Source organism: Dryobates pubescens, chromosome 8 (genome assembly GCF_014839835.1).
Source record: "Dryobates pubescens isolate bDryPub1 chromosome 8, bDryPub1.pri, whole genome shotgun sequence".
Classification (NCBI taxonomy): Eukaryota; Metazoa; Chordata; class Aves; order Piciformes; family Picidae; genus Dryobates; species Dryobates pubescens.
Genome location: NC_071619.1, coordinates 38,773,951 through 38,801,856, shown reverse-complemented (window position 1 = coordinate 38,801,856; position 27,906 = coordinate 38,773,951). Strand labels below are relative to the sequence as shown.

The 27,906-nt window shown below is 48.3% G+C and overlaps 2 protein-coding genes across 2 annotated transcripts in view; both read right to left on the bottom strand.

Moving 5' to 3' along the window:
- Positions 1–5,689, bottom strand: part of VANGL1 (VANGL planar cell polarity protein 1) — a 58,716-nt gene extending 53,027 nt beyond the window's left edge. The window contains exon 1 of the mRNA XM_054163974.1: positions 5,607–5,689. The gene's annotated coding sequence lies outside the window, so the exon portion shown is untranslated. The remainder of the gene's footprint in view (positions 1–5,606) is intronic.
- Positions 5,690–14,060: 8,371 nt separating this feature from the next.
- The window catches only part of CHD1L (chromodomain helicase DNA binding protein 1 like), a 33,515-nt gene continuing 19,669 nt past the window's right edge, over positions 14,061–27,906 (bottom strand). Inside the window, 11 exon segments of the mRNA XM_054163904.1 lie at positions 14,061–14,139; positions 15,980–16,088; positions 16,325–16,439; positions 17,362–17,432; positions 18,198–18,296; positions 19,256–19,464; positions 20,480–20,643; positions 21,434–21,579; positions 24,904–25,069; positions 26,581–26,734; positions 27,519–27,633. Of these exon segments, the coding sequence (XP_054019879.1) occupies positions 14,061–14,139; positions 15,980–16,088; positions 16,325–16,439; positions 17,362–17,432; positions 18,198–18,296; positions 19,256–19,464; positions 20,480–20,643; positions 21,434–21,579; positions 24,904–25,069; positions 26,581–26,734; positions 27,519–27,633 (1,427 nt within the window).

Below are 27,906 nucleotides of genomic sequence, written 5' to 3'. Positions count from 1 at the left end.
ATGGTGTAAGGAGCTTCCACCTCCACACCACGGTTCACCACTCTTGATTGTGTCAACACAATTCTCAGCAAGCAAACAGCACCGCTGGAAAACAAAACAAAACAAAAAATCCCCCTTCTCCCCCTCGCCGGGCTTTTGTCTTGCATCCTTTCAGTGACCTAGTTCACAGCACAGCCCCAAACAGCAAAACCAATACCAGGGTGAGCAGCAGTGCAAGCCGACAGCTAGAGGGGAGGCGGGAAGGCCTCCCCGCTTCCAGCCACAACAAGGGTGTAACTGCACACCCTGTGGGGCCAACACTCTCACTCAGCCTTTCCCTTACTCACCCAGGACTGAAAGATGCCAAATACTAGATGAGAAAACAACGCTAGGGCCGCACCAAAGGGCATTTTGGGACCCACTTCTGGTGAGGGTGGGTGCATCCTGCACGGTAACTACATCCATGTAGCTGCCCCTGCCTGCTGCAGAGATCGTGGTAATTACAGTTTCGAGGCAGCTCCACCACTCTCTGTGACTCCCTCTTTTCATACGCTCATAAATCTTCAAAAAGACTTCTTTTGAATCGCTGTTTTCCATGCTGGGAGCCCAGTCCCGTTTCCAATGAAGTTCTCTTTGTGATTGTCTTGAAGGGAGCACAGTCCTGGCTCCCAGCCCAACGGAAATTTAAAAGAGCAAGTTACATCTTTAAATCAAAGAGGGCAAACGCAAACAAGAGCACTCTTTTACATCCCCATGCCTTCCCGATGGAGTTTCCCCTGTGAAGTTGAGGCAAATCACTCCAGAGCAGCCCGGCTTTGAAATCCTTGTCTGCGCGGCTCCAGTCTTACTCTTGTTTAAAAGTTGCCATCAATTAGAGCTGATTTGCCAGTCGGTTCACGGAGCTGCACAGATTTGGAAGCGCCATCTGGAGCGCAAGCAGCCACAAGTGTCCGCGAGGACGGGCGCACGTTCGGCTCCCTGCGCCGGCAGCCTCGCTTATTAAACAGCACCAGCTGTCTGCGGGGCAACGCATGCCCGCGAGCCAGCGTGCCGAGAAATGCTTTTTCCTCACTTAGTGAAAAGAAGAACTTTACAAGTTGAGCATGCAGAACTCCAAAAGCTAAGCCAGGGGATAGCATTAGGGCTCAAGAGTACAAATAACTAAAAGAGGGCTAAGCAGGGAGGATGTCTTCCAGCTCTGGCATGAACTCGGCTGCACAGCGCGGGTGCAGAGTCTTCCTACCACTCACTCCAGAAAAATGGCAAGTTATGTAACTTGCTCTGTTCAACTGCATCTATAGCAACACCTATGAGCAATGCCACAGGAACCTTTGGCTTTTGAATTTCCTGCTGGCAGGCCCCAGTCCAGCAATTTGATCTGTAAGCACAGAAGCTCACCCATGCTGACCTATGTGCAGAGTCAAGGCTTTCGGTTGTAATGGGCAAGGAGCTTTGGGGGAAAAAAAGGGTTTTTTTTCCTTTATTTTTATATATATATATATGTGTGTGTGTGTGTCTGTGTGTGTGTATATATATATTGTTTTTAGAATAGAATAAACCAGGTTGGAAGAGACCTTCGAGATCATCATGTTCAACCTATCATCCCACAGCACCTAATCAACTAAACCATGGCACCAAGCACCCTATCAAGTCTCCTCCTAAACACTTCCAGTGATGGTGACTCCACCACCTCCCTGGCCAGCCCATTCCAATGGGCAATAACTCTCTCTGTGTAGAATTTCTTCCTAACCTCCAGCCTAAACCTCCCCTGGTGCAGCTTGAGACTGTGTCCTCTTGTGCTGGTTGCCTGGGAGAAGAGACCAACCTCTGCCTGTCTACAACCTCCCTTCAGGGAGTTGTAGAGAGCAGTAAGATCCCTGCCTTGAGCCTCCACTTTTCCAGGTTAAGCAACCCCAGCTCCCTTAGCCTCTCCTCATAGGTCTTGTGTTCCAAACCCCTCACCAGCTTATCTTTCACATTGTGACATTAAATAAGGTTAATTTTGGCCTTCATCACACAGATAAACCAGGACTTCTACTTTACAGCAGCTAGTCTTGATTTGCAAGCCCCTTCACCCTAAAAAATGTTTAGTAGTCAGCAAATTCAAGCCCTCCAGCAATAGCTTCTCTTTTCTTTTGGTTTTCAGATGCTTCTTAGAAAGATTTCCTAGACCCCCAGGAATTTCCAGCCCCTAGGCTGGAAACCATTAGCCCACAACATGGATATCTGAAAATGAGAAGTCACTTGGTTTATTGAAGAAATCCACCTGCATGTTTAAGCAGAACATGCAGTGACACAGGTCTGGAAACACAGCAAGGCTGTTTCAACCCACAGTAACAATGCCTAGCCTAAACCAGACAAACAAGCCCTGTTACCAAGCATTAAGCCTTAGCCTCTTGCCTCCTTGTTTCACAGCTGGAAGCTGGGAATATCTCTGCATGAGACCCATCAGTGAAACACCTCCCTGGCAGATGTCCTTTGCCTACTCCAAGAACCACAGCTGTGCTGTCCGAGTTTCTAAAGTGAAACTGAAATTCCTGATTTACCATGCAAATTCCACCTCTAGCTTCCATCCTGGTGAAAACTTGTGTTTCCTTGCTCATACATCTCCTCTGAGCTGTTAGACCTTCAAGTGCACCCCTTAACCCCAGAGCCATGTGACATGGTAGAAGATGTGACATGAGGTAGAAGGTAGAAGAGAGCACTGCTCTCATGATAGTAGAGGGCCCAAGTCTGAGCAAAGGAACAGTTTTCCAAGCGTGGTCAGGCATTGCAACAGGTTGTCCAGGGAGGTGGAGCAGTCACTGTGCCTGGAGGTGGTCAAGAAACATGTGGACATGGCACTTTGGACATGGTCTAATGGCCATGGTGGTTTTAGGTTGACAGATGAACTTGATGATCTTAGAGGTCTTTTCCAAAGGAAATACTTCTAGGATTCTGATTCCAAAGTGACATTTAAAACCATATTGCCTCACTGAAACAAAGAGGGGAAAGAGTCTTGTGAGACTCGTCAGGCTCTGCCTATCCAAGCAGGCAGTGTATTTCCAAAGTTTACTTTAACCACTGCTCTTGGGTACTGAGAGTGCATTAAAAGCTATAAACAGCAAAATGTTTCTCCACTGAAAGTGCACTCCCTCCTTTAGAATACTGCATGTCTTCCTGCATTTTCTGTTTGGGTTCAAAATAAAAACCCAGGTCTACAGACCCTGATCAAATCACCAGCACACAACACAGTAGAGCTCCACAGTATGGAGTCTCGGTCTATCTCCCTCCTCCTGTACAAAGCCAATGCCATTTTGATCTTGCAAAGAGAAAGGGCAAGGGCACTGACCCCTGAGGAAATAGCCATTGTTTCTTAATTTGACTCAAGAGAGACAATTCTAAAGGGAAGGCTAAAGAGAAACTAAAAGAAAGTTTTCACAAGGGTTCATCTTCTCCTCTTGCCAAATTCCCCAGTGACAGTACCTGATACAGATGACACTGCTTTCCACCAGCAAGTGGACATCACAGTTGTCCTCTCAGGTCCCTACAGAGCACAACTCACCCTACAGCAGCAAAGCCACATTTCTGATGCCATTCTTCACTTTGCTTGTCAGAGGTGGAAGGCAGGCAGGCAGGCTACCATACCATAACAATATGATATCAGCATATCAGGTAGTGATAGGACTAGGGGGAATGGAATGAAGCTGGAGATGGGGAGATTCAGGCTGGAGGTGAGGAGGAAGATCTTCACCATGAAAGTGGTGAAGCCCTGGAATGGGTTGTCCAGGGAGGTGGTTGAGGCCTCGTCCCTGGAGGTGTTTAAGAGCAGGCTGGATGAGGCTGTGGCCAGCCTGATCTAGTGTGGGGTGTCCCTGCCCATGTCAGGGGGGTTGGAACTGGATGATCCTTGTGGTCCCTTCCAACCCTGACTGATACTATGATACTATGACACGCGGTTTTGCTAGGACAACTGCACTCATCTTGGTGACATTTTCACCCTGGTAAGTAAGCAAGCCATTCTTAGTTGCACACGTCCACAAGATATGGGCCAGCAAGAACACTGCCACTAACCAAAACCGAAAGGTAGCAGCAGCCACAAAGAGCTGCTGGCCAATGAGCATGGGCCAGTGTGGTTCCACCAGCGGCCTGGATCCTTCCAAAATCTCATCTCACAAGGAGCATGCTCAAGGGAGAGTTTCTGCAATACGAGTCACCCTTTATTTTTCCCAATTAACAAGCAAAATGATCAGAGAGCCAACATGTTTTGGGACCACTGCCAAATCTCAGAGGAGGAAAAGAGCCAAGCATGGTCAAAAATGAAGCTCTTCAAAGGCGGCAAAACATTGCTGAAGCTCTCTTCACAGCTCTTCTCAAAGTCAGGAAGCTCCAGTGTGGGGCTCACAGGTAACAACGTTGCAGAACATGCTCCACCATAGGGTAACTTGCTCTTTCAGCCAGTACGATTTGATTTCTTAACTCTTGCAGACAAGTCATGATCGACAAACCCAGGCCCAAAACACTCCACTACTTCAAACAGTCATGGACTTGCTAAGTCTTCCTTTCCAGACCAAAAACCCTGCTCTCATTATTTATGCTTTCACAGATCCCTGCAAGCCGAAAAGCTCAGCCTTCAGCACATGGGAGCTAGTTTAGAGCCCTGACAGTCTTCTAAAGCAAACGAGCATGCGATTACCGAGAGCAAACCGTGAATACGACAGCTTTGCCCTCAGCTGAGGGTGCTTGAAAGCCTTCAGGTGTTGCACCCCAAGGCCAGTGCTGCCAAGGTACAGGAGAAGACTCTCCTCCCGGTCACTGGAGCAGGTTTATCTCCGGCCATACAAGCCTGGAGCTTCCCCAGGATATAACTCGCTGAAAGAAAAACAACCCTTCAGCCCCACGAGTCTGTGACTGGGCATCACTTCAAGTGACCAAACCACCTTCTAAGCAAAGAAGCGGCAATTGTAGCTTCCCTTGTCCGTGCCTTGCTGCGCAGCGGGGTGAGCCCAGCCACAGCAGCAGCTTTTTATAGAGCCCGGGTACAGGAGGTATCGGCGGCACCTTCACACCAGCGGGAATTGGCAGCCCGCAGGCTCTTTCAAAGGCGAAGCTGGGCAGAGAAAGTGCTGCTTACCGTCAAGGGCTACGCCTACGGCCCCCGTCGGCTTTTAAAGGCTTTACGCCGGGAAGTTGAACTCCCTCTCACCTGTGGCAGCGGAGCCCAGACCCGCCGCGCCGGCAGCCTCCCCGCGGGCTGCAGCCGCAGTCCCGGCCGGCCGGAGGGAGGCCCGCCAGCCTTCCCCCGCCGCCAAGCCCCGGCAACCGGCGCCTGGCCGACCTGGGAAGCGCCGGGCAGGGGGAGCGGGGACGCGGCGGGCTCCCCCCCGCAGCCCGGCTGGGCTCTCAGCCCCAACCTTGGCCGGGGCAGAGCCCTTGCCACAGGGGGCAGGAGCAGAAGAAGCTGCCCCACCGCTGCTACCGGGCACCCCGGAGCGGAGCGGTGGCAAGGGTCCTGGGGGCGGGAGGGTGTGGTGGAGGACAGCAGCGCTGCCGCCCTCGCACTGCAACGGCACCCGACCCGACCCCGCACGCACAAGACAGACGAGCATGCAGGCGAGAAAACAGACCCACAGACGGGGCAGACTCACCTCCGTCCCGTAGCCGCCCCATGCCGTTCCCGGCACCAACCCGCCGCCTTCCCCCCGGCGGCGGCCGCCGTCGCTCCAGCCGCTGCCGCCGCTTTCCGCTTCCTGTGCCCGGCACCGCCCCGCCGTCCCTCCGCCGCTGAGAGCCGCACCGCCCCCGCACCGCCGGAGCCACCGCCCCCCGCCCCGGGCTTCCCTCCGCGGGTAGCGACCGCTGTCATGAGGAGCCGGGCCACTGGCTCCCCACGCTGCCACCGCCGTCCCGCTAGACCCGGGCACCAGCAGCTCCCAGCCGGACCTTGCTGCGGCCATGCCCGGCGGGGATCTGCGGCCCGACCTACCCATCGCTCCTCTCCCTGGTCCCGGCTGCACCCCTCCGACCCCCGCAGCCTCTCCAAGGCTGAGCCCTTTCGGCTTTAAGGGGCGAGACTGAGTGGAGGAGAGCCTTTACCTGTCCTTAACGCAAAAATACCAATTCCTTTGAGCTTTCCCATCCAGGACAACCATGTTGTTGGGGTTTCTCCGAGGCTAAATGCATTGCTTGGCACTGTAATTGCCTTGCCTTTGGGACTGCTTGCTCTGTTCCTCCACCCATAGCCTGCAGCTACAGTGCACTTTACCCCTGGTCAGAAGTCTGCGGTGAGGAAGACCTCCTGCCCCCCAGGGAGAAGGGCTTGGTTTGCTTGAAGCCTCTAAGAGGCTGCTTGAAGCTTGCCTTGGGCACTAAATTCCTTACACTGATTGGTCATAAAATCATTAAACTTGGCAAAGACCTCTGAGATTATCAAGACCAACCATCTACCCACACCACCATGCCCCAAAGTGCTATAGAATCAGAATAGTTTGGGTTGAAAGGATGCTAAAGATCTAGTTCCAGCCCCTTGCCGTGGACAGGGATAGACCATGTTGTCTATGGCCCCATCCAACCCAGATATGAATGCTTCCAGGATTGGGACCTCCTATTCAACATCATAGAATAATTTTGTTTGGAAAGGACCTCCTATCAAGTCCAACCATTCCCTAACTCTGCCAAGTCTGGTGCTAAACCATCCTCCCTCAGTACCAGATCTCTGTGTCTTTTTAAACACCTTCAGCCACCTCCCTGGGGAGCCTGTTTCAGTGTTTCAGAACCTTTTCAGTGAAGCTTTTTCTAATATCTAACCTAAACCTTCCCTGATGCAACATGAGACCATCTCCTCTCATCCTGTCACTTGTCCCTAGGGAGAACACCACCCATATTGCTGCAGCCTCCTTTCAGGGAGTTGTAGAGAGCAATAAAGTCTCCCCTGAACCTCCTTTTCTCCAGACTAAACAATCACAGCTGCTTCTCACAAGACCTGCTCTCCAGATCCTTCACCAGCTTCATTGCCCTCCTCTGGATTCACTCCAGCACCTCAATGCTGTGCTGAGGGCTCCAAACCCGAGCTGTACAACGTGGAGTGATTGTACACTGGAACAGTCAAACGGGAAGCAGAACATTTCCCTATCTCCAACTTGGTAGCTGCATTATGTCCTGTTTTGCATAGCACACATGCTTACCCAGCCCCAGGAAGAGGCCAATATCAAGTGATAGGTTCCATCTTGTATTATGCATCAACATGTGTCTAAACTTGCCCAAGTGCTCTGCTGCATTCCAGGTGACGGCCCTACCCTGGAAAGCAGAAAGCCTCACCGACTGCTAACGGACTGTCCCAGTGAGGCTTCCTTTGTCCTTGCTCAGAGGTGGTGGAAATGTGGCAAAAGGCAACAGGCTGTAGCTTATGCCAGACTTGTGTCTGGGGAGAGACTTGGTGCAAAGAGCAAGTTTTTGCCTGTGCTGCACGGGGAAGAGGACAGGGGGAGATGCTGGCTTGCCAGAAAAGCCGCGGAAGCTTGGGAAGCTTCAACAGGAGGCCTTCTTCAAAGGTCTTTAAACTGTACTTTGAAAGCAACCAAGGAACTCTGCTAACTCTGTGTGTCTTCTCCTACTAGGCTACTTCAGCAGCTGCTCAAGATTCAAAGCATTTCCAAATACTATTGCCATGGTCTAGAGCAGCAGGACTTGTTGCAGTACACCACAAAAAGGAGATTGATAAGGAATCCAAGCTGGGGTTGTATGCGGACCTGTGCCCTGCCCAGACCCAACTGGCACAGATACCTGTTAGACCCAGCAATGAGGCCCACCTGCACCCAACTAGGTCAGGCTAGTTCCATATTGGCAAAGGAGGAATGCACTGAAGATGAGCAGAGGGGCAGATGCTGAGATGCTGTTCCCTGCTTCTCTCTTATCATCTGTTCAAACCACTGAGACATGAGGAAATGTTTCCCACGAGTCAAGGAACTTGTGTGGCAGGGTCACAGTTCAGAGAGCTGTGATGTGCAATGCTGCTGTATAATGCTGAATAGGTAATACTAGAGCTTTTCTTAGAGTACCCAGAACAGATCTCATAAATTCACAGACTGGTTTAAACTGGAGTGGACATCTGGGGACCATCTAGTCCAGTCTCCCCACTCAGAACAGGGTCAGCTAGAGCAGGCTCCTCAGGGCTGTGCCAAGCTGAGTTTTGCGCCTTTCCAAAGACTGAGTCTACAACCCTCCTGAGCAACATGTTCCAGTGTTTGGCAGCTGCAAAGTAAGGATGTGGTTTTCCTCACATTTAAATGAAATTCCATGCATTTCACTCTGTGTCTATTCCTTCTTTTCCTTTCACTGGATACCACTGAGAAGAGTCTGCCTCCACTTTTTTTCCAGTCCCTTCCATCGGGTATTTTATACCCATGGATTTACACATGTTGACTCCCCTCTCAAACTTACCTTTCCAAGGCTAAAACATCCCAGCTCTCCTGGTATGCCAAATACTCCAGACCCTGAATTGTTTTAATGGACCTATGCTGGACTTAACCCAGCGTGTCCATGTCAAACAAAGATGGTCTCTGGTCCGTAGTGTGTTCTGTATGCACGTCATCCAAGACACCTTCACTGCTTAGTTCCCTTCTCTTTGCCTGCTCCTGCTGCAGTGGGCAGAAAATGCTTTAGGAAGGCACTGTAAGTGGTTAAGTACATGGTCACAGCTGTGTGGAACACAGGTTATCTTGGACCTATTAGAAGAGTCCTTCTTATGACAAAGCCCTTGGGGTTTTGAATCACTCTGTCTTACATTTTGAGTTGCTGATTCTGGTGCATGATCAACCTGCTATTCAGCCAAATTAGGTAAATAAAGGTCTCTCCCTTCTCTTCTAGGATCATCTGTTGCAAAGTGGTGGGAGTTTTCACCCAACTTGACATGTCAGTTACACTTCTAAGTCATCTCTTTGCCTAAAACTTTGCTTTTATTTTTCCTCCAGAAGCATCAGGGTCCCTTGTGTTTGAAATAAATCTACTTAGCTTTCTATTTTTCTACTGACCCTTGTTGGGGGCTAGATCCCACCTTGTATGGAGACACATGCATACAATATTTTTGCTAAAATACTGAGACTGAATTTGCTGTAGATTTTCTCCATCACCTTGGAAACAAGTCTTTCTCTCTCTTCCCCCCAAAATTCCAGACTCCACCTTCCCCAGCACACAGTGATACACCCAGATCATTTTTGTCTGTGACAAGAATCATATAACCTTATTTTTTCCCAACTGCTTCCTGAATTGAACAAAACATCATTAAGTTACAAGCCCCACACATTCCTTGCCAAAGACAGATTTTGTCTGCACAATGCTGTGAATAGAATAGAATAGAATAGAATAGAATAGAATAGAACAGAATAGAATAGAATAGAATAGAATAGAATAGAATAGAATAGAATAGAATAGACCAGGTTGGAAGAGACCTTCAAGATCATCACATCCAACCTATCAACTAATCCAACACCACCTAATCAACTAAACAATGCAACCAAGCACCCTATCAAGTCTCCTCCTGAACACCTCCAGTGATGGTGACTCCACCACCTCTTTGGGCAGCCCATTCCAATGGGCAGTCACTCTCTCTGTGTAAAACTTCCTCCTAACCTCCAGCCTAAACCTCCCCTGGCGCAGCCTGAGACTATGTCCTCTTGTTCTGGTGCTGCTTGCCTGGGAGAAGAGACCAACCTCTGCCTGTCTGCAACCTCCCTTCAGGTAGTTGTAGAGAGTAATAAGGTCACCCCTGAGCCTCCTCTTCTCCAGGCTAAGCAACCCCAGCTCTCTTAGTCTCTCCTCATAGGGCTTGTGTTCCAAGAGAGTCAGAGGCAGTGCCTTGTCAGGTAAGAAAAGTAACCATAATCTGAGCAAGCACAAAAGTCATTCTGAGTTTCTGCCCACTCTTATATGGCATCAGCTGGAGCCTACAGCATGGGGTGGCTTTTTTTCACTGAGCCTGGGTGCCACTTGATAGGTCCTGAAAACTGTGCATGATTGTGCTCTGTGCCACCAAACCTCAGTCCAGCAGCATGCACCTAAAGTGCAGTGACAGACATGCAGAAGGAGCCACGTTTCAAGCTCTTCATGCTGCAGAAAAATCTGGTTTAGAGGAAGAGAGAGGCCATAGGGATGTGACTACAAAAGAACACCTTCCTTCCCTTTTGGGGTGGTTTCTATTTACAAAGGGAAAATGCATAGTGCTGCACAGCTGAAGAAACAGCATGACACGTTTTATTTTGCATAGCAACTTGCAGGAAATCTACTGAGCCCTTCATGGAATTAATTATCAAAAACAGAGGATTTCTGCCCAGATAAAGAGAAACACTGGTGGGTGGCAAGCACTAGAAAAACTTCATTTGGCTGAGATGCTGCAAAACCCAGTTCAGAATTCACTTGAAATCAAACTTCCATGTCAAAGCACACAGAAGTAGGACTTTTCATTGGGTTCAGCAGATTTAAAGAGTATTGTTTAACACAGGCAAAAGGGGGCAGAAAAAGGCAAAACAAACCCCAAACACTCAAGAAGCTTTTCCTAAGTAAATTTACAAGGTGGGGGGAAAAAGAAAGGTAGATTACAACTTGTACAGGCCAAGAGGATTATAGAGGGAAAAAGAGAACATCTTTTTTGTCTGACTTGGCCCCAAGTTGCATCAAGAGAAGTGTGGCCAGCAGGGCAAGGGAGGTGATTCTCCCCCTCTACTCAGCTCTGCTGAGACCCCACCTGGAGTACTGCCTCCAGTTCTGGAGCCCCTATTACAAGAGGGATCTGGAGGTGCTGGAAGGTGTCCAGAGAAGGGCCACAAGGATAAGCAGAGGGCTGGAGCACCTCTCCTGTGAGGACAGACTGAAGGAGTTGGGGCTGTTCAGTCTGGAGAAGAGAAGGCTCCCAGGTGACCTAATTGTGGCCTTCCAGTATCTGAAGGGGGCTCCAAGAAGGCTGGGGAGGGACTTCTCAGGATGTCAGGTAGTGATAGGACTAGGGGGAATGGAATGAAGCTGGAGGTGGGGAGATTGAGGCTGGATGTGAGGAGGAAGTTCTTCCCCATGAGAGTGGTGAAGCCCTGGAATGGGTTGTCCAGGGAGGTGGTTGGGGCCCCATCCCTGGAGGTGTTCAAGAGCAGGCTGGATGAGGCTCTGTCCAGCCTGATCTAGTGTGGGGTGTCCCTGCCCATGGCAGGGGGGTTGGAACTAGATGATCCTTGTGATCCCTTCCAACCCTGACTGATACTATGATACTAAGTTAGAGGGCTAGAATCTACTGCATACCCTTCTTCTGTGTGCCAAGAGCTTTGTGGCCCCCTTATCTTAGAGGGGAAAGGACATTAACAGACAGTCAGTCATGCCCCCTTCTCCTCTGTAGCTCCAGTCAGAGTTACAGCAGGGCTGGGGACACAGGACAGAGGTTGAGCTCCACCTTCCTGCAGAAACAAAGGAAAGCATGAGGCCTTAAAGAATACCATAGTGGTGGTAGATGTAGTACTCAACCAATTCTGAGGGCAAATCCTGTCCATGTATAAGTGCATGGTGGCCAGAGAACCTGTGAGTGGGATTTGACTGGAGGTGTGTGTGCGTGAAGTGGAGAAACAGGACTGTACTCACTGGAACACTGGGGAATGAAACCTTCTAAAGAAGGGCAACCAATATACAGGAAAGGAATAGATGGATGAACAGAGCCTTCAGTCACAGACTGAAATTATGTTTAGTCAAGCTGGCAAAGAGAAAAAGTGTAATTGGTCTTTTAATTCTGGCAAAGAGAGAGTGTTTTCCCAAGTTAGAGATCGCTGCCCTGAAAAGAGGCCGTAGAGCAACATGTGCTGCTGCAGCTGATTAACAGTGCCACCAGCCGGCCTGCTGGAAGAGCGCCAGTTCGCATGACGGGAAAACAAGGTAATGTGCCTTCTACTCACCGCCTTTCACACCAGAAAGCCTTCAGACTGACCCTGCGAACCCATTGCCAAGTACTTAGGGGCTGTTCCTGCGACCTTCAACGAGGCCCGGGGAGGTGGTGGAGTCACCATCCCTGGAGATGTTCATGGCACTTGGTGCCATGGTCTAGTCATGAGGTCTGTGGAGACAGGTTGGACTTGATGATCTTTGAGGTCTCTTTCAACCTTTGTGATACTGTGAGGAAGGTCTTACCCACAGAGCTCCTAGGCTTACCTGGAGGTGGGGAGATTGAGGCTGGATGTGAGGAGGAAGGTCTTCCCAATGAGAGTGGTGAAGCCCTGGAATGGGTTGTCCAGGGAGGTGGTTGGGGTGCCATCCCTGGAGGTGTTTAAGAGCAGGCTGGATGAGGCTGTGGCCAGCCTGATCTAGTGTGGGGTGTCCCTGCCCATGGCAGGGGGATTGGAACTGGATGATCCTTGTGGTCCCTTCCAACCCTGACTGATACTAAGATACTTAAGCTTCAGCAAAGTCAACCAAGGCAACAAATCACTTAGGATATGCTGGTAGAGCTAAGAGTGAATGACTACAATTTACCCAGCTCAAGAAAGCTTCTCCTAGTGTGGAGCCCACCAGCCAGCATGATGTGCCATGTCAGAATGAGGCCTGAAATTATTAAGTAACCAGATGGTGCTCCAGACAGAGTAAATGAGAGGTGTGTTGGCAATTAGATACTTACAGATGTGCTTTCCATTGTCTGTGGGGCAATGTCCTGTTGGAAGCTGAACTTTGAATGAGGTTGGGCATCTTACAGTCTCTGGCCAAAAGAGTTACTAGGAGGGCTGCTATTGTCCAGTTGTACCAGGCAAAGGAAAACTCTAAAAAATATGCTAATGCACACAAATGCAGAAAACCCAGGAAAGCTCTCTTTGTGGCAGTAAAGCCAACATCAGAAACTCTGCCTTAAGATCTCCCCAAAGGGACTCAAAGGGTCATGGAACCTTTCACAGAATTTTTTTGGACAGCAGTTAAGAAACTGGTTGTATCTAGCAGCTGCAACAAAGAGCTGTGTCATTAAAAAGCAGTGCTGGGAGAAGGGCAGGTGTAATTTATAAAGCCAGACTCAAACTGGGGCAGCTTTGCACACCCTTGCTCAGAACACTGCTCAGGATTTCACTTGACTGCAAGCATGCAATTATGTATTTCATAGTATCACAGAATGGTTTGCGTTGGAAGGGACCTTAAAGAACATCTAGTTCCAAACCTCCTGCCATGGGCAGGTACACCTTCCACTAGATCAGGTTGTTCAAGGTCCTGTCCAGCCTGGCCTTGAACACCACCAGGAAAGGGGCATCCACAACTGTTCCAGTGTCTCACCACCCCCACTGTAAAGAATTTCTTCCCAATATACAGTTTAATGTTCAAGAGGGGATTGGATGTGGCACTTGGTGCCATGGTTTAGTAGTCATGAGGTGTTGGGTGACAGGTTGGACTTGATGATCCTTGAGGTCTTTTCCAACCTTAGTGATTCTATGATTAATTCCATTCTTCCTGGTCCTGTTGCTATAAGCTCTTGTTAAAAGTCTGTCCCCAGCTTTCTTGTAGGCCCCCTTCAGGTACTGAATAAATGAACCCTTGAACAAATGCAAGACTTCAAGAGAACTGAAACAGTATGAACAGTTTGTACTGTGTGGTTGTCATGTGGTGTTGTTAATATGGACATCTTCATTTCCAATGAGATGTCTAGGTGGAATGTCTGTGTCTATGTGTACACAGTCCCAGGTAACCACTAAAATGCTGACTGAAAAAAGGCATAGTGAGATAAAAGATGAAATTTGAAGAGCTGGGGGGCAGAGGGGGAACATCAGGCAAACCAGTATCATATTCCAAGCCTAAACAATAACTTCATGTAAGAGATAACAAATGAACCATCAGTGGAAGTGTAATTTTCCATCTCCAAAACAGCAAAGGGACTAGGCCCACATCTTTACCCAAAGGCTCTTTGGACTGAAGCAGTCTCATTCTTCTCCAGAGCTACTGGCAATACATAAATGATTTGGCCAACAGAAGCAGAGAGATGCAAGGGGGAGCAACAGCTTTGGAAGCCTTGTTTCAGAACTGGATGCATGCAGACTTGTCTGTGTGGTGCTGAAAAGATCCTTGGGGTTTTGTGCATGTTTCTCAGTGAAATTACTGCATCTTCATGGCTTTGAGACAATCACTGAAGATGAAGATAGTTGTGAAGCTCAGGAAATGCCTTTATTCCTAGGGAAGTAGTATCTAATAAGAAGCGTTAAGGAGATGGTGTCAAGGAATGCCAGATAATAAGTCCACTGAGACAGTCACCAAGGAAGGAGGCAGAGTACTCTGAATACCAACACTGGTTGACAGTAGGCTGAACATGAGCCAGCAGTGTGCCCAGGAGGCCAAGAAGGCAAATGTATCAGGAACAGTGTGGCCAGCAGGAGCAGGGAAATCATTCTGGTCCTGTACTCAGCACTGCTCAGGCCACACCTTGAGTCCTTTGTTGCCCCTCACTTTAGGAAAGATGTTGAGACACTTGAACGTGTCCAGAGAAGGGCAACGAGGCTGGGGAGGGGTTTGGAGCACAGCCCTGTGAGGAGAGGCTAAGGGAGCTGGGGTTGCTTAGCCTGGAGGAGGCTCAGGGGAGACCTTCTTGCTGTGTACAACTACCTGAGGGGAGGTTGTAGCCAGGTGGGGGTTGGTCTCGTCTCCCGGGCAGGCAGCACCAGAACAAGAGGACACAGTCTCAAGCTGCGCCAGGGGAGGTTTAAGCTGGATGTTAGGAAGAAGTTCTTCACAGAAAGAGAGATTGGCCATTGGAATGTGCTGCCCAGGGAGGTGGTGGAGTCACCATCCCTGGAGGTGTTTATGAAGAGACTGGATGGGGTGCTTGGTGCCATGGTTTACTCGATTAGATGGTGTTGGATGATAGGTTGGACTCGATCTCAGAGGTCTCTTCCAACCTGTTCTGTTCTATTCTATTCTACCATTGCCTGTTGCAGGCTTTCAGTTGCATAGAATTGCTGACAGCATAGCAAATGCATGTCTTCCTAGAGAAGTGGCAAGACACAGCCTCCTTTTAAACCTCAGCTTCCTCTCCTGGAGGGTGAAAGCAATAAGCTCCTTTGTTACAAAAGCCCATCCTAACACACACCAACTCCACCATGTTCAGCCAAGGAAGCAGGTTATCACTTGCTGGGAACACTGTCATGGGGATTTATTTTGTTTTCCACATTCTCACTTCGCTTCTGAGTCACTTCTGTTATTCTGAAATTCCAGTCATCTCCCCCACAAACATGGCCTATACAGCTGAGTTGACTGCTGTCAGTGAAGACTAGCACCTACTTCTGACACTTTCTGATGGGCACAGTGAATCACGCTAATTTGTCATTGTCACCTAAACACTAAGTCCTCACTGTGGAATGAGTATCTTGATGATGGCAAAGCTAGAGGAATCATGTTTTCAGCTGGACTGCACCATATAACTTGAGTACTGTGTCCAGTTCTGGGGCCTTCAATTTAAGAAGGATATTAAGACTCTGAACATGTCCAGAGAAGGGCAACGAGGCTGGGGAGAGGCCTCAAGCACAGCCCTGTGAGGAGAGGCTGAGGGAGCTGGGGTTGCTTAGCCTGGAGGAGAATCAGGGGAGACCTTATTGCTCTCTACAACTACCTGAAGGGAGGTTGTAGCCAGGTGGGGGTTGGTCTCTTCTCCCAGGCACCCAGCACCAGAACAAAAGGACACAGTCTCAAGCTGTGCCAGAGGAAGTTAAGGCTCGAGGTGAGGAGAAAGTTCTTCCCAGAAAGAGTAATTGGCCATTGGAATGTGCTGCCCAGGGAGGTGGGGGAGTCACCATCCCTGGAAGCGTTCAAGAGGGGATTGGATGTGGCACTTGAAGCCATGGTTTAGTTAGCCGTGAGGTGTTGGGTGACAGGTTGGACTTGATGATCTCTGAGTTCTTTTCCAACCTTCCTGATTCTGTGATTCTCTGCTATGTGCCTTGCCTTGCTTTCTTGCTTTGCAGTCACCAAGGTATTTAGGGGATCATTTTGGCATGAGATTCTGACCAGAGTGAGAGATACTCCAAAAGGATACATGAGAGTGGGGATACCCCGTGATGCCAAGTATTTCCGGATGAGTCGCTCGGTGCCGTACCAGTTGAAGCCTTTTGTTGCATACCCAATGCGTGGAAGATGCACTGATGCTGAGGAGGAGAGAAACAGAGGGTGCACATTCTTTAGCACAAGCTCCACACAGAGAAAGCAATCTAGATAAGAACTTCAAGCTAGCCAAGAAAAACAGAAGAAATATTTTGGAGCTCAACATATCTGCCATGGAAATCTCACTCTTACCTCACTGCAGGTAAAAAAAAAATAGAACATAATCTTTAGGTGCAATTATACACTTAAGGATTCACAGTTCTACTGCACAGACACTTACCACTCCTTTTCTTGGCTGCTAAATAAATCTTCTTCAGGCCTTTTTCCAAAGCAGACAGCTTAATGCCTGACAAGTTGTTGGACCGATCCCGGTGCTGAGCTACAATCAAGGCCAACTAAAGAGAAACAGACCACAAATTTGAGGTGGAGTGCTAAGAGACACAGTGGTAGCTGCTAGAAAACTGCAGTACTAATTATTTGCTCTAATAACTAAGAAAAAAAGATAGTATAGAATGGAATAGAACAGAATAGAATAGCATAGAATGGAATGGAACGGAATAGAATGGAATAAACCAGGTTGGAAGAGACCTTCGAGATCGAGTCCAACCTATCATCCAACACCACCTAATCAACTAAACCATGGCACCAAGCACCCCATCCAGTCTCCTCCTAAACACCTCCAGTGATGGTGACTCCACCACCTCCCTGAGCAGCACATTCCAGTGGCAAATCTCTCTCTCTATGAAGAATTTCTCCCTAACATCCAGCCTAAACCTCCCCTGGTGCAGCTTGGGACTGTGTCCTCTTGTTCTTCATCGCCATGCTCAGTATTCAGTACCATTACTGCTGGGAAAAAGACAAAACATTCATTCCATACAGCTTCAAAAATATGGACAGAGCAAGGCAAAAAGGAGCTTACCACTCAGAAAGTTGGGGCTGTTCAGTATGGAGAAGAGAAGGCTCTGAGGAGACCTTATTATGGCCTTCCATTATCTGAAAGGGGCTACAAGAAAGCTGGGGAGAGAGTTTTTAGGGTGTCAGGGAGTGACAAGACCAGGGAGGAATGGAACAAAACTAGCAATGGGTACATTCAGATTGGATGTTAGGAAGAAGTTCTTCCCCATGAGGGTGGTGAGATACTGGAACAGGTTTTCCAGGGAGGTGGTAGAAGCCTCATCCCTGGAGGTTTTTAAGGCCAGGCTGGATGTGGCTCTCAGCAACCTGATGTGGTGTGAGGTGTCCCTGCCCATGGCAGGGGGGTTGGAACTAGATGATCCTTGAGGCCCCTTCCAACCCTGACAATTCTATGATTCTCACCAAGTCTTGTCCTTTTTTCCTGGATTTTTTATCATCAATAGGGAACAACAGAGCTTGTCCTAACTCCAGGTCTGTACAGAAAACAAGAATGAAAAAAACCACACTAATAAATCAGGTCTGAAGAGTCAACTGACAGTCAATGCAGCTGTGATTTCACTGTCATGTTCTGTACTATTCTCCTTGGCTTTGTCTCCTTGTGACTGTTCAAGCAGGGTCAGACCATTTGCCTAGGGAAGCAAGACAGATGTTGTCTCCCTAGCCCCCAAAACAGAGCCCCACAGACATCCCAGTTAAAGACCATAAATGCAAACAGAGACTGAAAGAAGCAGAAAGCATCTCTCAGGAAATTAGGTAAAAAGAGCAGGTCCACCTTACAGCAAGATGTGTGTTCCTCACCAGCTGCAGGTAGCTCAAAACTGCTATTACAAGCTCAGGAGAAGATCAGTGTTTGAAGGGAACCAAAGGCTCAGCTGAGCACTGCCTGGGGTGGCTTTCATCCTTCTTAAAAGCACTTTGATAGACAATGTGGTGCTCTGTCTTCCACAGCAAAAAACATCCTGTGAATAATGATCACTTGAGCTTTGGTGGTTGTGGGGTTTTTTTTAATGACTTTCAGTGTGAATTGGAATGACTAACCCCCTGCAGAGTTCTCACACTCCAAACAAGTCAAGCCAAAGCATCCCCTGTATCGCTACCTTCAGAGCTAGGGATGCACATACCTAGAGAAAAGTGGAAAGAACACGAGTATCCAGGTATCCAGGCACTTCTCCTGCAACATCAGTGGGATTTAAGCTCTTTCCTGTGTCTTGCCCTAAGGTTATGTTTTAATCTCTTACCTTTCATCTTTCCTGCCATCTCATATATTTTCCTTGGCTGATCAGAACGAGCCTCCAGAGCTGTAAATAAGCCACCCCTTCCCCAGCGGCCGGAGTCATCTGCAATGAAATGCCAAGTTAAGTTTCCTTTTCAACAGTCAGGGTGAAGACCACCCTTGCAGGAAAGGGACACCTGCTCTGCACTAAGGCAACAAAAGAGTCAAAAACCAGATACAGCAACCACACATCAACTGAAGCCAGCCAGCAGTGAACCTCTTGGTATCCTCACATATGTGCATAAAGGAATATAAAGCGTGCACCTAGAATCATAGAATCAATAAGGTTGGAAAAGACCTCAGAGATCATCAAGTCCAACCTCTCACCCAACACCTCATGACTAACTAAACCATGGCTTCAAGTGCCATATCCAGTCCCCTCTTGAACACCTCCAGGGAAGGTGACACCACCACCTCCCTGGGCAGCGCATTCCAGTGGCCAATCTATCTTTCTGGGAAGAACTTTCTCCTCACCTCCAGCCTAAACTTCCCCTGGCACAGCTTGAGACTGTGTCCTCTTGTTCTGGTGCTGGTTATGTGGGAGAAGAGACCAACCCCCACCTGGCTACAACCTCCCTTCAGGTAGTTGTGGACAGCAAGAAGGTCTCCCTTGAGCCTCCTCTCCTCCAGGCTAAGCAACCCCAGCTCCCTCAGCCTCTCCTCACAGGGCTGTGCTCAAGGCCTCTCCCCAGCCTTGTTGCCCTTCTCTGGACATGTTCAAGAGTCTCAAAGTCCTTCTTAAATTGAGAGGCCCAGAACTGGACACAGGACTCAAGGTGTGGCCTGACCAGTGCTGAGGACATGGGCACAATGACTTCCCTGCTCCTGCTGGCCACACTATTCCTGCTAGTACTTGTGTGGGGTAGACATGCTGGACTAGAGGCTGTATCACTCAAAACTAAATCAGACTCATATCCAAATTACTTTGGTCTAGAAGAAAATTAGAAAATACTGAGCTGGTTGGGACAGTTCAGCCCCCCTGTCCACCTCATCCAACAACATTCCTGCTGTCTGAAGTCCCACCTAGGCAGTGGACAATGATGGCATCCTCCTCTTCTGCTTTGGGGTGTGTGACATCTCCCATGACATACTTTATACAGTTCAGGTCTGCATCTTCATAATCTAAATCTACATTCAGCCCATCCTCATCCTCCTCAAACTCTTCCCCAGAGTCACTCTCTTCTGAAGGAAGGCAAGTAGATGTGTAATGATTTGCCTCCCACCAGGCCATCCTGAAACAAAACAAGAGAATATGGTGGTGAGAGGAAATTAGAGATGGGGGGCACACAGCTTGTTTTAAATTGCAGTGAAACACTACAGACCTGGACCTGCATTCCCTCTGCTCCCTTCCCCTATTTTAGGCCAGAACCAAGTTTATCACACTTATTATCTGTGACACAAAGAGCCACATGCCAGTTGCAGGCATGGAAAAAGTGACCACATGACAAAAAGGCAAGAAGCTACTTTGAGTGGTGAAAGGGAAGAACCAGGAGAAAGTTAGGAGCCATGCCAGAGTCACAGATGTCAGACCAATACATAGAGTCCAGCTATGACACTTACCATAGAATCATAGAATCAATAAGGTTGGAAAGGACCTCAGAGATCATCAAGTCCAACCTCTCACCCAACACCTCATGACTAACTAAACCATGGCATCAAGTGCCACATCCAATCCCCTCTTGAACATCTCCAGGGATGGTGACTCCACCACCTCCCTGGGCAGCACATTCCAATGGCCAATTACTCTTTCTGGGAAGAACTTTCTCCTCACCTCCAGCCTAAACCTCCCCTGGTGCAGCTTGAGACTGTGTTCTGGTGCTGGTTGCCTGGGAGAAGAGACCAACCCCCACCTGGCTACAACCACCCTTCAGAAAGCTTCTCCCAAAAGCTCACTGTACATTCAGACACAGGGTTCTTATTCCAGGCACTCTCCATGATTTAAATCAGATGTGAGGTCAGGCAGTGTATTCAGAGGAGAAGAACCCTTGCTAAGGGCTCAAGCCATTTTTCCACCTTCACATCCCTACATTACAGAGTTTGACCACACACAGAAACATCCTCAAGTATGAAGCTAACGCTCTTAGTAGAGTGGGTGGCAGCCATTTTGTCATCATCTCCCCTGATCCCCAGCCCCACCTGCCAGAGTAGATGCAGAGCATAACTTGTTTTTGTCAGTCAGACACACATTTCTAGGGTACAGTGTAACAGACATCAGCTCACAAGCAGTCAGTGCAGTACAAACCATACTTTTTCTTGTGCTCTGCCTCTGCTTTTGCTCTCTTCTTTTCCTCCATGAGCCGTGCTCTCTTTGCTGCAGCTTCTTGGCGCTTCTTCCTCCTGGCCTCCAGCTCCTCTGCACTCAACAAGTGCTTCCTCCTGGTTGACTGTTCCCGGAGGCCTGTGAGAAGGGCCTGGAGAAAGAAAGAAATCTCATGGAACCAAACTGCTCATCTTAAAGCCATGGCTGGTGCCCACCTTAAACTATACTCCTTTCCCCTTCGTCTACTTGTCCACAGATCTTAATGACCAGATCCCAACTGTCACTTAATAGGTAGTTTTGTGGCATGTTTATTGGAGTGGAGCACAGCCCTGTGAGGAGAGACTTAGGGAGCTGGGGGTGTTTAGCCTGGAGAAGAGGAGGCTCAGGGGAGACCCTGATTGTTCTCTATAACTACCTGAAGAGAGGTTGTAGCCAGGTGGGGGTTGGACTCCTCTCTCAGGCAACCAGCACCAGAACAAGAGGACACAGTCTCAAGCTGTGCCAGGGGAAGTTTAGACTGGAGGTGAGGAGAAAGTTCTTCCCAGAGAGAGTTGTTAGCCATTGGAATGTGCTGCCCAGGGAGGTGGTGAAGTCACCATCCCTGGAGGTGTTCAAGAGGGGATTGGACGTGGCACTTGGTGCCATGGTTTAGTTAGTCATGAGGTGTTGGGTGACAGGTTGGACTTGATGATCTCTGAGGTCTTTTCCAACCTTGGTGACTCTATGATTCTCTGAGTGTCCAGCATATCACAGCTCATATCTGTCATCAAAACTGCTGAATCTTCAAGCTCTCAGACTCAAGAGCTAGCTTTACTACACTGACATCTATATATTTCAAAGTATCTTCTGCAGGTGCTAGGTGAGGAGAGAAAACCGTCAGCCTCATTTTCCACAAGGGAATGCAAGAGCATCGTTGTGTCTTGCCGTGTCTTTCATCTTACGTTTGCTTTGTTCCGGAGAGCTCTCCCTTCCTGACTGGTCTCTTCAGTCAAGGCTTTCTGAAGATCTAAAAGCTGATCAAATGCTTTTTTGTCTTCTCTGCTGGGTTCTTTGGAGTAATCTTTGCCTTCGTAGACGTACATGTGATCTTTAAAAGGAAGAAAAGAAATTAGCGTGTAAAAAGGAACTGAAAGCCAAGAAACCCTGAAGTGTACAAGGGCATCAAAAGAAATCTGGCTTCTCTGTAGCAGGGTGCTCTACCCCTCTGTCTCGGTCCAGAGAGGGAAAGAGACTCAGATCTTTTGAATATACCCATGTTATGAAATTAGGGGCACCAACGAGGCCAAAATATCAACAGCCAGGCTATTTATTACACAAAGTGGATGGATCAGAAGGGGGGAGAGAGAAAATAGAGAGGGAGAGAGAGAAGAGGAAGAGAGAAGAGGAAAGGAATTATATTACCACACCACTCACCCCCCAAGACTGTTTGAGTCTGTGGAGGAAAGGTGCTGCAGCTTTGGATGTAGAGGGGAGGCTGGGGCGGCAGAGGGGGGGCTGGGGCTGCAGCTATGGCTGTAGAAGAGATGTTGTCCTTGTTGGCTGTGTGGTCCTCTGAGCAGCCTTTTCAGCTCCATGAGTTGCAGCAGGCAGAACTTAGGACATGGAGACAGGGTTCTCCCAGGCTACATGGATTGTTTAGCCTGGAGAAGAGGCGGCTCAGGGGAGACCTTATTGCTCCCTACAGCTACCTGAAGGGTGGTTGTGGCCAGGAGGGGATTGGTCTCTTCTCTCAGGCAACCAGGACCAGAACAAGAGGACACAGTCTCAAGATGTGCCAGGGGAAGTTTAGGCTGGAGGTGAGGAGAATGTTCTTCCCAGAGAGAGCTGTTAGCCATTGGGATGTGCTGCCCAGGGAGGTGGTGGAGTCACCATCCCTGGAGGTGTTCAAGAGGGGATTGGACGTGGCACTTGGTGCCATGGTTTAGTCATGAGGTGTTGGGTGACAGGTTGGACTCGATGATCTTTGAGGTCTCTTCCAACCTTGGTGATACTGTGATATTTTGGGCTCTCCCTCTCTTTTGTCATGGTGCTTGTGGTTTTCTGTAAAACTTTCATTGTTTTTCCATTTAAACTTTCCACCATTTTTTGCAACCTGTTTTGCCTGAGTCTTTCTTTTGCCTGTGGTGGGAGAATTGATCTCCCAACCCCCTACAAATGCTTTTGAGCTAACTGAACCCTCTCTAACATTCTCTTTTTCTCTTTTCTTCTAATTAACCAGAGGAAAAGGGGAGGGAGAGGTTAGGGGGAGGAAGTGAGCAGTGTCCTCCTGGACAGGAGCATTTCTATGCTGTTTTTTCTCTTTGTAAATACCTGTATAATATTGTAAACACTGTATATTTGCACATATTCATTGCATTCCATTGTAGAGTGTAGTTATTGCTTGTACAACACAGCTTCCATTTGCTTCCCCGACTGAGTGAGCTGAGCCTCTGTTAATGCAGGTGGGTTAAACCATCACAGGCCAGGGTCAGCATTATGCAGAAACAACAGAATCAGGATTTGCTTTCTTAGGCAACAGCTTTTCACTTGAGTCATTCATATTGGCAAAGAAACATTTTACCTATGTCAGACAAGTATTTTAAGCTGTGCCTCCATCACTCCTCTTCGGTCATTCCATCTCTGCCGGCGGCAAATTCATCCAGCTGCGCTACCCAGTTCCAGGCAGCTCTTCAATGGACACCAAACTTCTTCTTTTGAGCTCCCAAACAAAATAAGAGCTCTGGCAGCCCAGAGTTCGTGCCCATCAGGTGAGCCATTTTCCCAATAGCTATTAGGCAGTGTGCTATCACTGCTCCTCTTTCAGTTACCAACAGCAAATAACACTCTCTGCTAAGTCTCAGCAAGTAATTACTTGTTGCTGGCAACTGCTGCAGGACAGATAATACCTAACCTGCAGGGCTGTATTTCTGCTTCAGCCACAGATCTATATTTAGGTGCTACCATGTGCTCAAACCAGAAAATCAGTCTCTTTCTCACCATGACACTAGAAGGAGGAAAGTCTCCTTAGAATTTGTTCTCAAATAGTGTGGGGCTATGACAAACTAACCACAGTTGTGTGACATCCAGACTGGAAGGTCGAGGACTGAAGACAAGACTGGGTTTGTTCTAGCTGTTCAGACTCTGTGACTCTGCATTGCTTATCTGACATTTTGGAGTTTTTTAAAGGCATTTCAGCTTGTGATTTTCATGGCAAATAATCTTTTTCTCTTTTTTTCCCCTGAGATACATGCAGAGCACCTGCCATATAGCCTTTCCTTAAGCTACTGTTAGATCTCTAACCTGGTTAATTGAATGTGTCCAGAGAAGGGCAACAAAGCTGGGGAGGGGTTTGGAGCACAGCCCTGTGAGGAGAGGCTGAGGGAGCTGGGGTTGTTTAGCCTGGAGAAGAGGAGGCTCAGGGGAGACCTTATTGTTGTCTACAACTACCTAAAGGGAGGTTGTAGCCAGGTGGGGGTTGGTCTCTTTTTCTGGGCAGCCAGCACCAGAACAAGAGGACACAGTCTCAAGCTGTGCCAGGGGAGGTTTAGGCTGGATGTTAGGAAGAAGTTCTTCCCAGGAAGAGAGATTTGCCATTGGGATGTGCTGCCCAGGGAGGTGGTGGAGTCACCATCACTGGAGGTGTTTAAGAAGAGACTGGAGGAGGCACTTGTTGCCATGGTTTAGTTGATTAGATGGTGTTGGATGATAGGTTGGACTTGATGATCTCAAAGGTCTTTTCCAACCTGGTCAATTCAATTCTACTCTACTCTATCTCCTGTTTGCCTTTTCTACCTTCTTTAACACCCTTCAACCTTCAATATGGATTGCTCTTTGAAGCTTTGAATGCCATGCAGCAAGTTGCCTTCTTAGTTCCCAAAACAAGCATAAAAATGCTGGAGTCTCTGACTGTGAACAGGTAAAAGTTTCATCCCATGAAACATTTGAGCTTTGGTAATTTCAAGAGATAGTCAACAGAGCAAGCAAAGCTGGGACTGTGGATGCTCCTGAACTTTAAGCCATGCTATTCTATGCTATTCCATGCTATGCTATTCCATGCTATTCTACACTGCAGATCTGTCTTACTGGTTCTCTGCAGTAAAAAATAGCAGCTGCAGTTTGAAGACTTCCCCTTTTCTCATTGATTTCATCAAAATATTCAAATCAGGTGAAGGAATTCAGTCCCCTAGCTACCAGAATTGGGCAAGTATTGTGTACCATTATCTTACAAATAGGCAAAGGAGGACATGGAAAGAAGAGAAAGACCACTAAAGGCTCAAAACCAAAGTTTGTGGGAAGACCACAAACAAAATGAAAGCAACTTAACTACAAGTCCACTTTTCTTGTTACTTGAAAAATGCCACCTTTCTGGTAAGCTTTTTCTAGCAGCACCCAAGTGTCATGCATTTGATAGGTATGTAGATGCTTAACTTACTCTCTGTGTCCTCTTCTTCGCTCTCCTTTTCTCTTGGCAGGGCAGCATCCATTACCCACTTCCCTTCTTTTGTCTCTCCAAGGATGTTTTCTAGTTCCACATCCTGCATGGTACTCCCCTCAGAGGAGAGCAATTTATCCAAGCCGAATTTCAGGATTTCACTCAGCTTCAACACAGAGAAGAGCACAAGTTCAGCATTAATATTTCCTAATTCCATGCTAATCTCGCTGTCTTGACCCTCTCAGCCTTAAATGCAGAGTGTACAAGTGGAGAAATCTTAAGCCTTCATGTTACCTGTCAAAATATTTAGGCTTTAACATGTTCAGGTCTCTGAACACCTGATGGGACAGGCCCCTGCAACATATCTCTCTCAAACGTAACTCAGCCAGGCTTGAACAGGTCATCTGTCTCCAGGGCTACATGATGAACACAGCCAGCATTTTAAGCTGTGTTCTTTGTAAGCCAAAATGACCAGGCCTGGTTTTGCCCCCCAACTCCTTCAAAACAAAAGCATACCTCAAAAAAAAAAAAAATCCATGGGGAGAAAAAAATATCAGCATGGAATCTCCTATGGAGTCACTTTGACTTCTCCCTTGGAAACTGTAACTGCAGAGATACATGCTGGTGGGGCAGGGAGGGGAGGCAGTGGGGGAAAGGCCTCTCCAACTGCCCACAGGGGATATACTCCCCTAAATGTTACTTTGCCTGAGGTTTTCAACTCAAGGTTCCAGCACAAACCTCAGCTATCAGGTCAGAATTATAAATCATGCCCTGACTCTCAGACACTGGATTTGCTAAGAGGTCAAGAGAAGGCTGACTGAGTTTGATACTAGGAACCTAAAGCTAAGTACTTATCATCAACTCTGTTTGGAAGAGAAAAGCACCAGGGACAGACAAGTTCTAGAAACAATGAGTCAGCTTCCACTTTAGCCTTGATAAAATTTAGGGGAGACCTTACTGCTGTCTACAACTACCTGAAGGAAGGTTGTAGCCAGGTGGGGGTTGGTCTCTTCTCCCCACCACCAACAGAACAAGAGGACACAGTCTCAAGCTGTGCCAGGGGAAGTTTAGGCTGGAGGTGAGGAGAAAGTTCTTCCCAGAAAGAGTAATTGGCCATTGGAATGTGCTGCCCAGGGAGGTGGTGGAGTCACTGTCCCTGGAGGTATTAAAAACGGGACTGGACATGGCACTTGGTGCCACGGTTTAGTAGTCCTGAGGTGTTGGGCTGGACTTGATGATCTCTGAGGTCCTTTCCAACCTTATTGATTCTATGATTCTATGACTGCCAACTCAAGTCAAAGGTGGCATCAGCTTCCACCACACAATTCCCTTTCCAGCTGTGGTTTGTACTGAAGGTAAGGGCTCATGAACCACCAAAGGAACAGCCTTCTCCATGAACACACTCCCCTTTTCAACAATGGATGCACCTCAACATTGAAAAGCAAACCAAAAAAAGTCTTCAAACATCAGATCATGTCTGGTCATGGGATGTCATTTCAGCTCCTAAAGCATGCAGAAGCTGACGTGTCACTGCAGATCTCCCCCACAACATTCCGTGTTTGGCTCGGCCCAGAGGATAGGACTGGACAGATCCATAGCAGACAGATACACAGAAACATTCTGGAACGCTTCTGAAGACATTAGTGGAGTCACAATGAGGACATGGCTCTATTTTACCTGTAATGCTGCTGCTCCCTGAGGCTTGGGTGCTCCCAGAGCAAACTGACCTCCTTCTAAGACGGCGTTTGTCAGGTGGAGCTTCGAAGCAGCTCTCCGGTAGATGATTTCCTCAATCGTGTCTCTCCCGACCAAGCGGATGATCTTCACAGGCCTTGGAAAGTTTGAGACAGCTCTTGAGATTTTCCTTTTTCTGAGGTGCACTGAAGCTGCTTCCTAGCATAGAGCACTATCTCCTCACCCACTCCTTTCACAGAACAGTTTGGGTTGGAAGGGACCTTAAAGATCATCTACTTCCAACCCCCCTGCCATGGGCTGGGACACCTCCCACTAGAGCAGGCTGCTCAAGGCCCAACCCAACCTGGCCTTGAACACTTCCAGTGTTCAGCTTCCCTGGGCAACCTGTTCCAGTGTCTCAGCCCCCTAACTGTAGAGGATTTCTTCCCAATATCCAGTTAGTTACCCAGTTAAGCTGGAAAAGTTACCCTTTTCCAGCTTAAAGCCATTCCCCCTTGTCCTATCACTCCTAGGCCTTGTAAAAGGTCCCTCCCCAGCTTTCTTGCATGCCCCCTTCAGGTACTGGAAGATCTGCCCTTTGGCAGGGTAAAAGGCAAGAAAATCAAGAAAAATCACCAGCAGAAATGCAATGCTGATACAACTCCTTCATGGACACAGAAGCAACCACTGCACACTGCAAAAGTGCAAGCAAACCTCCAGATCCCCTCTCCTCCAAATCTACAAAGTTCCCACCCTGAAGTGCGTGGCAAGCACAAGACTGCGTGAGGCTGCAACAGAAAGGCGAAGACGTCAAAGCCTCTCTGCTCTCCCTCTTTGATCCTCAGTCTGTTGCCCTTCACCCCCCCACCACCTATGGATAGGGAGGGCAATACAGAGACCAAGAGAGTCAGCACCAAACCAGCAACAGCACCATTCCTCACCTGTCCTGCCCAATGCGGTGAGCTCGTGCTATGGCCTGCAAGTCATTCTGGGGGTTAAAATCGCTGTCGGTAAAAATGACCGTGTCTGCTGCTGTCAGGTTCATGCCAACTCCACCTGCCAACAAAGAAGGAGGTCACAAAATATGTGACCAGCAGACAAAAAAACCCAACCAACCAACCAACAACACAAACAAGGAAAAGCTGGAGAATTTCTGCTATGCAAGGTTCTGTCAGATCTGATCAGCTGCTCTCTCAAGCCCAAATCTGAGAGTCTCAAGGATTTGAAAAGATAGGGAAGCTTTCCATTTCCAGCTTTCTCCAGCACTCCAAACCCAACTGTTCTGTGCAATGCAGTCAAAAAACACAGGGTGCAAGTGGACTCCAGAAG